Genomic DNA, 16,018 nt, shown 5'->3' on the forward strand with positions numbered 1-16,018 from the left:
GAATATTAATTATAATTTTAAAGGGCCTTTCTTGTTTTCTGTTTTAGTGGGAACCATTCTTTTACAGTGTTTAGCTTTGAACTTTTAGTTATTTTAACATTTTTCAATTTTTGATATTTTTCTTGTATAATATTTATAAATGAGAGTCTCTAAATATGTGAGAATTAGTAGCTAGTGTTACCTCTGTGAGACATTTTATAAATCCCTATTTCACTTCTCTAGTAGATATGACTTTTCCTACTTGCTTATACTCAGAGCCCTCTGAGGGGGTTACAAAAGGGTCTTTCATCCACAATAAAGTTAGTGAGCAAGAATGGCTTGCAGTACAGCTGTTCATGGGGACCCACAGACTAAAGGCAAACTGGCAGATGAGGGCTTTCTCTTGAGCTACATGGTGCAAGATCAACTCTTCAGTAGTCTCAGTGGGCAGGACACACCAAGACAGAGGCTGGGGTGGATACTTGAGTCAGCTATTCCTTGTCCAGGACTCTAGGCTGCTTCATATGCTCATGAGGGTCTGCTCTTTGGCATAGCCATATCTCAATCCTCTGTTAGTACAATCATAAGGAAGTCTGTGTTTACTTGGAGTTGTAGTTGATAGGGGGAATTACTGAAGGAGACATTGGGAGATCAAGCACATTACAGAATTTTACTGCTCTGCAAAGCTGCCTTACTCTATCCCAATTCCACTATTTATGCTGTGGTGTCTTGAACACAGCTGAGTCATTGCCCTTCTCTCTCCAGGCAGAGTGCCCACACTAGAGGCTGCTAAAGCAAACACGCTTTGCTTAGGAAGCAAATCCTATCAAGGGAAGCCTGGATATGTCTCTGGACACGAAGCACTGCTCTTCCAGTTCTTATATTATTTCAACATTTCTGTCCCAATTAGTCTCAACTGCACAATGTTTCAACTTTTACATTGTGTCTCTCATACCTAGTTAATTCAATCATGGCTAACACTGGGTGCCAGAAAATGATGTGCACAAAATCTACACAGAACACTATGAAATGTTATTGAGTGATCTTAATAAAGGAAGGATATATCTTGTTCATGATGGAAAGGCTTAATATTGAAAAGATGTCACTTCTCTCAAAATTAATACAATCCCAGTCCAAATCCCACGAGATGATGTGCATGTGTGTAGATATGTTGACATGCTGACAGAATAGAATCAGCCAAGGAGCAGATGCATGTAGAAACATGGAGCATGCAAAGAAGTACAAGCACTCTGGCTTTTCAGAGATGAGTTGAAGGGATTAGGTGAGGGAAGGGCTGTAGAGGGCACCTGGACAGTTGTTGTTGTTGTTGTTTTCTGAATGTGATGGAAAGAATTTAATAAGGAATAATCCAATTGGATTTTCATTTTATATAGAGCACTCTAGCCTCCCTTTCACATGCTATGATCTGTATTACAGGCAACTGCACTTTCCAAGCTTCCCTGTACTATAACCTCGAGGTGGGTTGAGCCAATGGAAAAGACAGACATCTGATTGGAAGACTCAAGGAGAGAAGAGACCAAGGTATTCATGTTTGCTCCTCCCTTATGCACATTTCCCACTCAATCCCATTCCCTTTCTGTCGTACCACTTGTGGCTACTGCAGGTCTCAAGGCTCCAGCTCTCTCCAGACTGCCCTGCCGTGGACTATCTCCTGCCACCAAACCCTGGCTTGCGGCTTCTAACAATATTACTTGTTCCCATTGATTTTCCAGTCTTAGGAGTCGTAGGTGCATATTCTCCTTTGTTTGCTTTTTCAGCTTTCTCATTTCCTGTGTAAAATTATGTATGCTTTGAAAGCTAGATTTGCTCCTTCTCTTCCTTCATTGATATAGAAGGTTTAGTTGGAAAAATTAATTAGGAAGTAACTTTGATAGTTTAAGAGAGAAATCCTGAGGATTTGACCTGAAGTTGTGGCAACAGGGATAGAGCAAACATAGGTAGTTAATTATCATTTGGAAATGCAATTGATAAGACGTGGTCACTGAATGGATATGGTAGTGAGAGAGAGGAGGATGAGAGAGAGGAGGAATCTAGATTTGCTCCTGGTTCTACGTGCCTGGGGGGATTGTGGTTTCATCAGCTGAGATCAAAGTACAAAAGGCGCAGTGGGAGGAATCACAGTAAGCCCGTGAGTTCACATGTGAACATGTTGAGACCCAGGGGGTAGAAGGACACCCAACTGGTTTTAAATCTGAAATTCAGGAAAAGGTTAGAGATTTTGGAGTCTCCAACATAAGTGTTATAATAGTGAAAGCTATCATGATGCAAGGAAAGCAGGGTAGTCAAAAAGAAGTGTACTTAGTTTTTAATATTAAAAGCCAATCAGTCAAAACAAACACTTTCTTGACCATTGTACTTGCATTTAGATCACACTTAACCTACATGGTCAGGCTCCTCTAAGGAGTAGCTGACTTTGCCTGCATCTACTTTTGCATTCACTGCACATTCAGTCTTTTGTAATACAACACAATTAGGCATCTGCCCACGTTATCATTTTCAATCCTCAAAATGGCTGAGGCTATGTCATATTAGGTCACTCCTAATGGCTGTGTCCTAATAACAACCTTTGTATGTGGCCTCTTCTATGGCTCTTGACACTATTAACCACTTCCTTCTTGAGTAGTTCTTTCTCCAATTACTTGATAATATCAGATTCACCTTATCTCCTACTTTCCTCCCTCTTTTTGTCCTTCCCATGTGTTTAATCCTTGTAATCCACAGCCCTCTTGGCTACATTCTTTCCCAGGACATTACCATCCCCTTTCGTGGAACTATCTGATGATCTCTCTAAAGCATAAATCTCTATTTCAGAAACCTCTTCTAAGCTTCAGAAACATTCTTTCCCCTATGATTTGCAGAGTCCCTTAGCAGCTCAAATTCAATGTAGTCATCTTTTTCTGCTAACCTTCCTATATGTCGTAACTGGATTTTTTACAGTATAGTCACCTCATCCCAAAATGGAAAGTCATTATATTCCTTATCGCTTTATCTCCATATTGGATTGATCTCTAAGCCTTAAGTCATATATGATCCCTCAACACTTTGTCCCTTCCTGCTGGTTCAGGCGTTCAGCATTTCCCTCTGCACTACTGATCATGTCACATGCATGCTTTAGCTTTCCAGTTCTTGTCCATTGCCTAGGATGAGATCCAAAGAACTTTGTGTGGCCCAGGAGACTGACCTCTGCTTCTCTCATTAGGTTTGCTACTGTTCCATTTCCCCCATTCCCAGTACTACCTTCCAGGCTTGTTAGACTATCCTGACATTTTCTCCAAACTGCCATCCTCCTCCTTCCACATATACATGTGCCTGGAGAGCTATTCACACTTATGTGCCTTGAGAGCTAATATTTAGCTTTAACACCCAGTTCCCCGGTGCTCAGTGACATCACCCCTCCTTCATAGGCTTGCACATGTCTTCTGCACTGCACAGTGCCCCAGTGCTTCCATATATCTGGATATGTGTCCATTTCTATATTACAACAGGCAGCACATTTTATTGCAAGTCTTTGATTTTCCTGCCTCCTCTTGTAGTTTGTTAACTCCTTCATGGTAGGGACGATATTTTACTTATATTTGCTTTCTTAGTCTTCTACAAAATACTTGGCAACCAGAAGGTGCTCAGTAAATATTTGATATATCAGGACAAGTGAACAAGGGCATAACCTCCATGTAGGAACAGACTGTTGCATGACCTTTCCTCCTGTAGCCATGCATGTGACAGCACTCCTTTAGCGTGGAGTTGGTTGGTTGATTAACCCATTAAACATTTATACAGCACCTGGTAGGTTGCAAGCATTTTGAGCAGATACACAAATAAGCTTGTTTGTTTACAAACTGTGTTTTTAAGAAAATTACTTTTCCAAGGCCAGGCACGGTGGCTCATACCTGTAATCTCAGCACTTTGGGAAGCTGAGGCGGGCAGATCACAAGGTCGGGAGATCAAGACCATCCTGGCCAACATGGTGAAACCCCATCTCTACTAAAAAAAAAAAAAAAAAAATTAGCCAGGCATGGTGGCACGCTTCTGTAGTCCCAGCTACTCGGGAGGCTGAGGCAGGAGAATCGCTTGAAGTCGGGAGGCAGAGGTTGCAGTGAGCTGAGATAGTGCCACTGCACTCCAGCCTGGTGACAGGGTGATACTCCATCTCAGAAAAAGAAAAGGAAATTACTTTTCTAGTACAGAAAGCAGCTATATTACATTTTGAATGTAAAGTAGAAGGAAGAGTGGTTATGGCTGATGGAAGACACACCACAGTGAGGCTTTTGCTGTCATTCAGTGGCTTTTCATGTCCTGGGCCCTCTCCTCATAATGGGCCTGTCCTTATCACATTTCAGCCTGGGAATGCCGGTGTGCCTTTACTGGGCCTGACTAGGACAGCCACAGCAAGTGCTGCTGCAAACCAGAACAAGGCCAGGACACAGGCAGGCACACAAGTCAGAGAAGTGTGATGGGGACAGACCAGGTAAGTATGATGCAGGGAAGGAAAGTATTCTGGGGGATCATGAAGCCCTCGAATCTTCATCTTTCCCCAAGGCCCTAGCTCACACTAGGTTTCTTCTCCTCATCCCAAAGGAATGACAAGCTCCCTTTTATCTCTTCCCTTTCCAAAATCTGCTCTCAAAAGAGAATCTGAAGTGTATCCACTGTAAGTGATAAAATGTACACTAGCTTAAAGATTATTACCTTTTTTTCCAGTGGGTCTTCCTATCTAAACAGCATAGAAAGATTTAGACTAATGTTCTAAATAGCCAGTTAATGCCTGGGTTGTGTTCTAGAAAATAGATTAAAAAAAAAAACTAAGGAGCCTAACTGAAGTTTCTGAAATTTTACTAGGAAGGTGGTTATCTTCTTTATTTACCAAGTTGGACAATAGGGAGTGGAGGAGAAAAGGTCAGGGAGGACAGAAGATCAGTGCCAGAGGACCAGGTAGAGCTTAGACTAAAAGAATGTCTGGGGTCAGCCCTTAATTAGGGAGAATGAAGGTGTGCGGACAGTGCTCAGGAGAAGAAATTATTTTGAGTGCTGTGTGACAGGACCTTGCATGAGGTAAATATTTGGGTGCAAAAAAGAACAAGGACAAGGAATGCGTCCTGGTGTGTGCCTTCTGCATGAGAACACCCTTGCACATCCCCTAATAGGAGGATCAGGGAGAAGGGGAAGGGAAATGGCAGAGGCAAAAAAAAAAAAAAAAAAGGAAGGAAGGAGGAAGGAAGGAAGGAAGGGAGGGAGGGAAAGAAAAAGATAAGAAAAGGAAAGAAAAGAAAGAAATAAAAAAGAAAGAAAGAAAAGAAAAGAAAAAAGAAAAGAAGAAAAGAAAAGAAAGAAAAAGAAAAAGGCTGGAGGGACTCACAGGAATCCTTCCGGCTACCATTGATGGCTAAGGAGGGACGGGGCGGGCGCTGGGAGGAGCCTCAGAAGCATCCTCTGAGCAGCCGCCTCTGAGCACGACGGGAAAATCCTTCCTCCCTCGGACATGGCGCTCACCTGCCCGGCGGCAGCAGCCGGCTCCGGCGCCGCGGTTCGCGGGTCCGGGCGGAAGAGCAGCCCCAGCTTCAGCCGTGGGGTGGAAGGAGGCGGCGGGGGCGACGGCGACGGCGGTGGCGACGGCGGGGGCGCGGCCCGCGGGCCCGGGTGTTAGACCTGAGGGAGCCCGGGGAGCCGGCCGGTGCGCGCAGGCTGCACCAGCCCCGGGGCGCAGCCGGCATGGTGTCCCAGGTGCTGCAGCTGCTCCGGCAGGGCGTGTGGGCCGCGCTCACCGGGGGCTGGTACCACGACCCGGAACAGAGCAAGTTCACCAACAGCTGCCACCTCTACCTGTGGCTGTTCCTGCTGCTGCTGCCCCTGGCCCTGCACCTGGTGAGTGGGGAGGGTCCGTTCTTGGGGCGCTGTGAGGATGGAGGGAAGAAGGAGAAAGGAACCACCGACTTGCCATCAGCTTCAGAGGGGAAAGGATTCCTAGTAGTTCTTAAGAGACGGAAGGGGAGGGGCTTCAGGAATTTGGGACGGAGAACGTGTAGAGAAAGGGGGCTGTGAAGATTCGCTGGAAAAGAAAAGAAGTAGACAGGACTTCGGGGCCTCCGAGACTCATTAAGAATTGATGCCGGATGTTAGGATGAGTCACTCTGCTTGTGGCAGGGAGCATGCAGCCTGTTTTGTAGGTGGGTACTCTAGGCCTCAGAGCTGGGTGGCTTGGGATAATGTTTGGTGCGAAATAGTACTGTAGATTGTAGCCAAGAGGCAAAACGAAATGTAAAAAACAAACCCATTTCAGTTATTGGTCCTTTTTTCCCCCTCTCCCCTTCTTTCTTGTTTTGCTTTGAGAAGGCATGTTCAATGATCAATTTCTCACCTTGTAATTTCTACACCACCATGCATAGCAATCTGTAGGAAGATATGATAATGGATAGATCTGAAATCATGATGCCTGGGTTAAGTTTTGGGTCTACCGGTTGCCAGTTGTGTGACCTTTGGGAGGTTATTTACCGTATCTCATCTGTAAAATGAGAAAAAGAAACAGTACCAGATTTACAGATTTTTTTAGGGATTAAATGAGATAGTATATTTAAAGCCACAGGTCTGGCTTGACCCGAGATTGGACTCAGGCCTGAGTTTACAGTTGTGTTCTGCTACTTAATTAGCTGATGGCCTTATACTGAACTTTTCTAAAACTTGGCTTTCATATCATTAAAATGGATGTGATCATCATAATCACCACTTCATAAAAAAATTAACCAAAAATGTATATAAAAAGCTTTAAATACAGAAACTGCATGGAGGCCCTTCAGTAAGTGCAAGTTTCTTTCTTCTTTCTGATTTTGTGCACCATTTTTCTTAATCCATTTTTCCTTAGCCTGTGGTTCCCAGTGTCTTCCCTTTCCTAGAGGGACAGCATAGCAAAGTCATGAGGAGCACAGCCCTCACCAGGGTGAGATTCTGCTTCTGCTGCTTACTAGACCTAGTGTGAGCTTGAGCAAGCTTTACCTTCCTTGTAAAGCAGGGATGATTGTAGTACCTCCCTTATAGGGTGAAAAGCAAAAGTGAGTAAATTAATAAATGAAAGTACTTCTTAGTACCTGGCGCACACACAGTGCTCAGTAAGAGATGGTCCTTTTTTTTTTCTTTCCCCATCTTCGAAAATCTCTTCATTCTTATGCTTTCTGATTCCTTTTAGCTAGAATTAATTTCTCTTCTCCCTTGCCCTTGTACCATTCTGTATTTACTATTAGTTTTACAGCATTCTGTAGTTAGACTATTATCAGCATTAATAGTACTTTTCAAATTCTGTCTGGTACTTAGTTGTTGGAACATGTATTTCACTTCTATGTCTAGATCATAGGCTTTTTTGAGGACGTGGCTTTTTATGTTGTTTATTCATCTTGGTTTTTCCTTGTACACAGCAGAGTGCTCTACATTTGGTAATGCTGATCTCATATATAATTAACTGTGTGCCTCTTTCTTTTCCAACCAGCACTAAATAGTCTTCCTCATTATACTTTTTGAAAATTTCCTGATAATAATAGCAATATATATTTTACCTATAATCCCACTCCTTGGAAATAACCACATTAGCATTTAATGTTGTGTTCCTGCAGATTTTTTTTCTATGCGTATGGGCTTATTTTTATAAAACTCTACCTAAGATTTGATGTGTACATATGGTCAGAACCCTTAGTTTTTACCTAAATATGCTTTATTGAGTGGCTTGATTTAGATCTTGCATTTGTGAATAGGAAATTGTCCTTCGTTAACTTGCTTTTCAATGATGTTTAAATGTAATTTTCAGCTAAATCTCAAAATTTTAGAAGTAAAATTATCCTTAAATAATTTTACTTTTATATCAGACTTTAAAAAATAAAACAAGTGGGCACAAATTTTTATACCTTTATGCCACCGTGCCTTTAACTGTTGTAGAGTAATTGTATGTGGGTGCAGTTACTGTTATGCTACTTTTTAATATCTAGCCTATCTTATTAAAATCATGACAGATTAGTTTTTTCTTGCTTTGGTCTTCTGGTCTCTTAAAGTCCCCTTGAAATAAAAGGCCCCCTTCCCCAACGGAGGCTTTATTCTTCAGATCTTGGTGCTGAAGTATATTCCTCTGCACTTCAGTGTTGCCTGTGATTGTTAATGTCTTTTTCAATTTGTTGATTTACAATAATTTGTCCAAGAAGATACCTGACTGCTTACTGACAGCAGGGGCTTAGTCAAAGTTCAGTGAACTTTCTGTTTTTTTTTTTTTTTTTTTTTTTTTTTTTTTTTTTTCTTCACAATTTTGGCTTAAACATGTTTAACCAAGAAAGTTTTGGTGGGGCACCATGGCTCATGCCGGTAATCCCTGCACTTTGGGAGGCCGAAGTGGGTGGATCACTTGAGATTAGGAGTTCAAGACCAACATAGTGAAACCCTGTCTCTACTAAAAATACAAAAAATTAGCTGAGTGTGGTGGTGCACGCCCGTAATCCAGTTACTTGGAGGCTGAGGCAGGAGAATCACTTGAGCCCTGGAGACAGAGGTTGTAGTGAGCTGAGATTGTGCCACTGCATTCCAGCCTGGGTGACCGAGAGAGACTCCATCTCGAAAAATAAAAAAAAAGAAGGTTTCGCTATTGGATCTACTTTTTAATTTAACAGATACTTTGAGTATTTTAAATAAACATTTTTATTATTAATTTTTGAGGCAAATTTATTTCTAACCCCTAGAAGGTACTTAGATCTGGGTGACAATGTGGAAAATAGTGATTTATTAACATTTATGCACTATGTATATTTGTGAGAAATGTTTGGAAGTGTACAACAAAAAACAGCAAGTCAATTTGGATAACTTGGAGTTTTACTTTGGGTTATTATCAAGCTCATTTTCTTTTGGACACACTGAAAGATGATTTGTCTTGAGAGATATTTAAATTGTCACTTATTACATGTGTTTTGTGTTTATTCTTTTGAGATGTTAATTAACGGAGATTCAGAGCAGAGTTTTATTTCCAGAAGGAGCACATGGGCATGATTTTGGCTTTGTGTAAGTTCTGGGAGCACCAGCCTCATGTCAAAAGACACAGTTCCTGTTCTTCCTCTTATCAGTTGTATGGCCTTGTGCAAGTCATCTTACTTCTCCAGACCTCAGTTTTATCATCTGTAAAATGGGGATAACACTTTCATTTTACAGGTTTAGCAACTGAGGTTCAGAGAGAGTCAGCTGTTTTCCCAGAGTCATCTAGATAGTCAGTGGTAAACTTCAGCATTTTAGCTGAGGTCCAGTAGCATCTAAGTCTTCGGCCTTTCCAGGACTCTATGCTGCCTGACATAGTACATGTAAGAGCACTTTGAAGTCTGTGAAACAGTGGAGCAACATACAGTGGAATTATGATGATGCCAGTGGCATCATGGTCAACGCCACTGGAGAGGAATAGTTGAGTGGTGGGAAGAATGGGTGGAACCTTCACATCCTTCCAGAACCCATGAACGGCAACATTCGACTTGATTTTCCAGGCCTGAGAAATATGTTAGGATGGGCAGCCCTTTCCACGCTTTTGTTTCAGGGCTGTAGCTTTATGTTTCCTTTCCTTTAACTTTAGCCTGACTTGTTCTGTTTCCAGTTCTGCTTTTTAAAATTTAACCTTAGAGACTTTCTTTGATAAGAACTACATCATTTCTAATTGCTATAATTCTTTTTTATTTCATTTTTTGAGATGGAGTCTTGCTCTGTCACCCAGGCTAGAGTGCAGTGGCACCATCTCCGCTCACTGTAGCCTCTGCCTCCTGGGTTCCAGCAATTCTCCTGCCTCAGCCTCCTGAGTAGCTGGAATAATAGGTACACGCCTGGCTGAGTTTTGTATTTTTAGTAGAGATGGGGTTTCACCATGTTGGCCAGGCTGGTCTCGAACTCCTGACCTCAGGTGATCCTCCCTCTCGGCCTCCCAAAGTGCTGGGATCACAGGTGTGAGCCACCGTGCCTGACCATTGCACTAGGCAAATAGTAAGCACCCAACACATACTAATAGTTATTACAGCTAGTTGGTGACATTTCTATAATGTCATGGCCCACAGCCATTTCCCAGTCTGGTATGTCATTATCTTTTCTTAGGCCTTGCATTCCTCTGTTTTCAAACAATATTTTTCTTACATTTTATTATAAAAAGTTTAAAACATACAACAAAGCTGAAATAATTTTACTGTGCAGCCCTGTACACAGCACTTGGATTTTACCCCACAAGCATTTTACTGTACTTGCTTTGTCACGTATCTATGCATTTGTCCATCCTTCTATCGATCCCTTTTTCTACTTTATTTTCTTGATGCATTTCAAAGTAAACTGCACACGTCAGTCCATTTCTTCCTAAATACCTTGCATGATAAATTACATTTTGATAGAAATTTAAATATATTACATTTTAAAGAAAGTTGCCATGGAGCTTGGTTGTTGGCTCCATGCACTAGGCATCTTGGATTTTTTTTACTCTTTCACACCCCTAACCCCCATAACAAGGCTTCCTGAGGCCTAAGACATGAAGGTACAATTGGATGTTGAGGTTTGGGAGTAGAATCTTAAGGTTTTACAATTTATTTGGCCACCCTTCCCTTCCTTCCTACCTTCTTAATTTTATTCCCCCCATGCTTCACCTAGACTTCCTCCCCTACTTTTAACATATAAGATGTCTTTGTGTAAATGATGGAAAGGTGGCCTGCCCAGAGAGGCACCCTTTCCTGGCACATTTAATCCTGTCAGCAAGAGACCTTTGTGCAGGATGCAACCTGCACAACCTTGCATAGCAGGCTTGGCCCATTCCACTTGACTGTTGTTATTCTCTTGGACTGCTCGGCATCTTGCTGTTCCCAAAGGTTACCTCTGTTCTAGTCAGTCTTAGCAAATATATTCAGTTTCTTCAAAAGAGAGGCTTTCTTTGTGAATGAATGAATCACACAGTCCATTCTTTCTTTCCTTTGACTCCGGAACCTTGATATTTGGTCTGTCCCCATCTAGGGGCCTTATTTATTCTTGCATGGAGATGCTTGATCCTTTGCACTATCTCCATAATTTACCTGAATGTCTGGCTTCCTGCCTCCTGCCCTCACCTGCCTGAAGCAGAGTTGTACTTGAGACTAAGAGCCTGCAGCATGGAGTTGCCTAAAAGGCATCCTTCCTGGGTCCTGGGCCTCCAAAAGAACCACAGCCTCAGTCCTTCTAGATTTGGGCTGAATGCCATCCCATGCAGTTGTCTCTCAATTTCTGCTGCTCCAGATGGCTCTGTGGACAGAGGGCTGTGTGTGCCGAAGGCTTGCTTGTGTGGAGAGCTCTGCTTTCCTGAAGTCCCTTCATTTGTCGCTGGGGCAGCTGTCTTCAGTCTTTTCAAATTGATACTTCTTTTCTTGAGTCACAGTTGCTCTCTTTCTGCGCAACTCCGCCCGTTTATCGTCGTCGTCTGCCATTAGACACATGCATGTCTGTGGGCAGGATCTATGTCCCCAGGTTGTGTTTCTGCGTTTGTTTCTTCTTTCCATTCCGGTACTATAAGTTCATGACACATTTTCTGGTAGTTACATCTCCTGCCCCATTCTCACTTTTCTTAGGGCTTCTTGAGATTGCCTCCCATTAGTGACTGGTTGTATTTGAATGGTTCACTCTTCAGATACATGGTAGTTTTCCCAAGGGTAATGTCTAATACTTTAATACCCTATTATTTTTGTTTTAATTGAACAATCTAATTCACTTGGTATTATTTCTTTTGTACGGAAGCTAATACTAGGTGATTATTATTTTCTGGCTTTAATCATTTGGTCTCATAAATGGTAAATTTTAAATATTAAGTATCTTATTCCTATTTCATCTTCTCTAAATCTCCTTCCTATGTCCTCTGCAAGAAGAAAGTGGACTTTTAATGGTATTCAGATTTTTCCATACTTTTTATCTGGTACGTTTTCTTTCTTTATCATTTACAATTGTATTATGTTACTATTATTGGAATAGGTAAGAATAACAGCCAGCACTTACTGAGCACATAGGAGGCAGATACTTTTGGAAGAGCTTTACAAGAAAGAAATCATCTCACCTTCACAGTGCCCTAGTGAGGCACTATCATTATTCCCATTTTATAGTCCATGAAACTGGCAAAGAGAGGTAGGCTAATATGCTTATGAATACATGGCTAGTCATGGCCTGACTAGAATTAAAGCCCAAGCATTGGAGTCCTTACTCACTCAGCCATACCATTTCTAATAGGTAATTTTACAATGTGGGTATATTAGTTCATTTTCATACTGCTATGAAGAAATACCTGAGACTGGGTAGTTTATAAAGAAAGAGATTTAGTGGTCTCACAGTTCCACATGGCTGGGGAGGCCTTACAGTCATGGCACAAGGCAAATGAGGAGCAAAGTCACGTCTTACATGGTGGCAGGCAAGAGAGCTCGTACAGGAGAACTCTTCTTTATAAAACCATCAGATCTCATGAGACTTACACACTATCATGAGAACAGGATAGGAAAGACCTGCCCCATGGCTCAATTGCCTCCCATTGGGTCCCTCCCATTATATGTGGGAATCATGGGAGCTACAATTTAAGATGAGATTTGGGTGAGGACACAGCCAAACCTTATCAATGGACATATATTTGTTGCATGTTGGCATGAAGAGATACAAACACTAAAAATGTACATAACATATAATAAAAAGATAATTTCCCTCTCACTTATTTCTAGTTTCCCACTTGAGATGGAACCACTGTTTTCTTCTTGTGCCTTCTTGCAGTGATATTTTATATGTATGTAAGTGGAAGTTGGCATGCCAGGGGTCCTGAGTGTAATCATAAAGCACCCTCATTTGTCTTCCACTGTCCCTTTTAATTTGCCCTGGACAGGAGTTTTTTTTCCATATCTCAGATAAAAACATGGGTAAGCCCCATAACTTCAGGTCACAGGTTATACAAATTATATAATGGCTTTAAGCAGCAAAATACAGACTTGATTTAGATTGCAGAATGTGCAGTTCCATAGCATAATCAAAGCTTCCATCATCCAGTCATTTCCAGGCAGGAAGGGACATGAGAATGGCACAGTCTCTTTCTTGCTCTCCTGCTCCCTCATGCATTGACCGATGTTTCTGATGCCCTTGGCTTTAGAGAGCAGGAACATTCTTTGTTGACTGGCACAGTGGTAAGCTGGTCTTGGGCTCTCTGGTTCTTGTCTTGCATCTTTGCCCCATCTGGTTGCTTACTCTGTCCACCTCCAGCTTTCTTTTGCTCTAGTCTACTCTGCTCCATAGCCCGTTCAGACATTATCTAAAGGAAATATGTACATATTCTTGCATACACTGTCCATGTCAATGTTCACATATTCTTTTCCCCATCACACTCTGGGAGAGCAGGCCAAGCTCATATGTCCATCAGAGCAACTAGCCAGCCAGTCTCTGATCTTTCCCCTTTTCTAGGAAGGAATCAGACAGCTGTGCCTTCTACCTCTGCCCAAATTGTAGGGGACTCATATGAAGCCTCTGAGTGATTCTACTGAAGCCCTTTTCTCCCGACTGAGGGAGAGGATGGGACATAGGACTAGCTGCACACCAGCAGGCCTTTCCAAAAATCTTCATATACCCTTTTTTTTAAAAATTGTAAGACATCATTTTGAGTAAGAAATTTAGGATCATGTAACTCATCCTCATAATCTATCTAGAAATGTCTGTTGTTTGTCCCAGAAATTTGCATTGGAATCTCTTACCCATCCTACCTTGGTTCCTTGGTCAACACTTCTATTAGTAATCATTTATGCATACATAGCCTTGTTGTCCCTCTTGACAGAACATCTTGGAGATCGTGACACAAACAGCCTCCTCATTATTTATGCCTGTATAGTATTCCACTATGTCTATAAAGGGAAACTTATTTGACTAGTCCCTATTGAAGAATATTTAGGCTTTCGGATGATTTTTAACCTAATGCCATTAGTTGGACACATATGGGTCAGTCAAGATGTGCTAGCTTATGCTAAAGTAATGACTAACCTAAATATGTGTTTGGCTTTACCAAGTTAATTTTTAATTTTTAATTTTATTATTTCATTTTAGAGAGAGGACTCACTGTCACTCAGGCTGGAGAACAGTTGTGTACTTGTAACTCACTGTAACCTCAAATACTTGGGCTCAACTGATTCTCCCACCTCAGCCTCCTGAGTAGCTGGGACTGTAGGCGTGCACCACCATGCCTGGCTAATTTCTTATTTTTGTAGAGACAGGGACTTGCTATGCTATTCAGGCTGGTCTTAAACTCCTGACCTCAAGTAGTCCTCCCACTTTGGCCTCCCAAAGTATTGGGGTTACAGGTGTGAACTACTGCACCTGGCCCTATTTTTTGTGTGTACTACACATCTAACATGGTCCTTTGGGATGTCAGGGGTATGGTTAGCAGGGGGTCCTATCCATTATAGGTATTTAGAAACACTGGGCCGTGTTCGGTGGCTCACGCCTGTAATCCCAGCACTTTGGAAGGCTGAGGCGGGCGGATCACGAGATCATGAGACTGAAACCATCTTGGCCAACATGGTGAAAACCTGTCTCTACTAAAATACAAAAACTTAGCTGGACATAGTAGCATGCGCCTGTAGTCCCAGCTACTCTGGAGGCTGAGGCAGGAGAATTGCATGAATCCAGGAGATGGAGGCTGCAGTAAGCTGAGATCACTCCACTGCCCTCCAGCCTGATGACAGAGCAAGACTCCGTCTCAAAAAAAAAGAAAAAGAAACACGGGCTGTTTGAGTCTTCATTTTGGGGTGACTGGGGGCATTGCTCACTATCATCTCCCCGTGTGATCTGGATGATCATGCTAGTTGCTATGGCAGCGGGACACTGAGTGAATGTCATACCCTGGCTCTGAAGGCTCCTGCCTGGCAATAGCAGATACCCGTTGTCCTCATATTTCTTTGTCAGGGAATGTTGCATGGCCACGCCTCACTTCAAAGGGGAAGGAGGGTGCCGCTCTACCCTGTGCCTGAGGGACTAACTGGACATGTTTGTTGGACAGCACTTAAATCTATGACAACAGACTGAGTTCCAGATGGTCTGCTGGTTATTGTGGAGACAACAGGAGAACAAGGTGTATTGATATCTTCTCCCCATGTATTTAGCAGATAAACAGGCATGAATAACACAGTGATAATTGTTACTGTAGGGGAAGTACAGGTGCTATACAGTAAAGATGGAAGATGGAATCTAAGCGTGAGTACTTAAGGAAGGCTTCCCGGAAGAGGAAGTAACTTCTAATCTGAAGTCTGATGAATGAGTAGGAGTTAGCTGTGCAGAGATGAGCAGAGGAGGAACAGCATTCTAAGCAAGGGAAACGGCATGTATTAGAACTCTAAGATGTGTGAGAGTCTGGGCAGTTTTGCTGTACCCTTTCAGAATATGCGGCAGACACCAAGACACTTGACCCCTAAAAACCTCAACAGATATCTCTTAAGGAAAATAACATTCTCCCACGTAATTATCACACCCAGAAAAGTTATTGATATAATGATATTGTCTAATATATAGTTCCTATCCAAATTTCCACAATTATGCTAGTAATGTCATATGGAGCTGGGGGTTTTGTTGTGTTTTTCTGTATCCAAGAGTCAAACAAAGATAAAACATGGCTTCTAGTTGTCACACCTCTTGATTGTTCTTAGTCTAAAATGAGTTTTCTAAGCCTCTGTGTCAGTGTTGAATCCTTGTCATGCACCACATCAAAGGGATGTGATTCTCCCACTTCTCCCCAGCCCCCATCATTGTTTAAGGTAGGGTCAGCCAGATGTCTCTATTGTAGGATTGCCAGTTTCCCCGTTTGTATTTAGTGAGCAGTCTGTGGAGTGAAACCTGGGGACTGTATATATTGTATTTCCAAAAGTCTTTCACCCAAGTTATAGCATAAATGGATGATTCTTTACTAAAATAATTATTACAATGGTGGTTGCAAAATGGTAATTTTCTAATTTTCTTCCTACTTTTATTAATGGATATTTTTCTGTAAAGAAGAGTTTGTTTTTTTCCCCCTGTC

The 16,018-nt window shown here is 42.1% G+C and overlaps 1 protein-coding gene across 5 annotated transcripts in view; it reads left to right on the forward strand.

Moving 5' to 3' along the window:
• Window positions 1–5,460: 5,460 nt before the first annotated feature.
• PCNX2 (pecanex 2) overlaps window positions 5,461–16,018 on the forward strand; it is a 291,183-nt gene continuing 280,625 nt past the window's right edge. For all 5 annotated transcript variants that reach the window (XM_032242324.1, XM_032242325.1, XM_032242328.1 and 2 more), the window contains exon 1: window positions 5,461–5,859. In XM_032242324.1, the coding sequence (XP_032098215.1) occupies window positions 5,707–5,859 (153 nt within the window). In that variant the 5' untranslated portion in view covers window positions 5,461–5,706. The remainder of the gene's footprint in view (window positions 5,860–16,018) is intronic.

The sequence above is a fragment of the Sapajus apella genome, unplaced genomic scaffold, assembly GCF_009761245.1.
Source record: "Sapajus apella isolate SASKATOON/1434 unplaced genomic scaffold, GSC_monkey_1.0 scaffold49, whole genome shotgun sequence".
Lineage (NCBI taxonomy): Eukaryota > Metazoa > Chordata > Mammalia > Primates > Cebidae > Sapajus > Sapajus apella.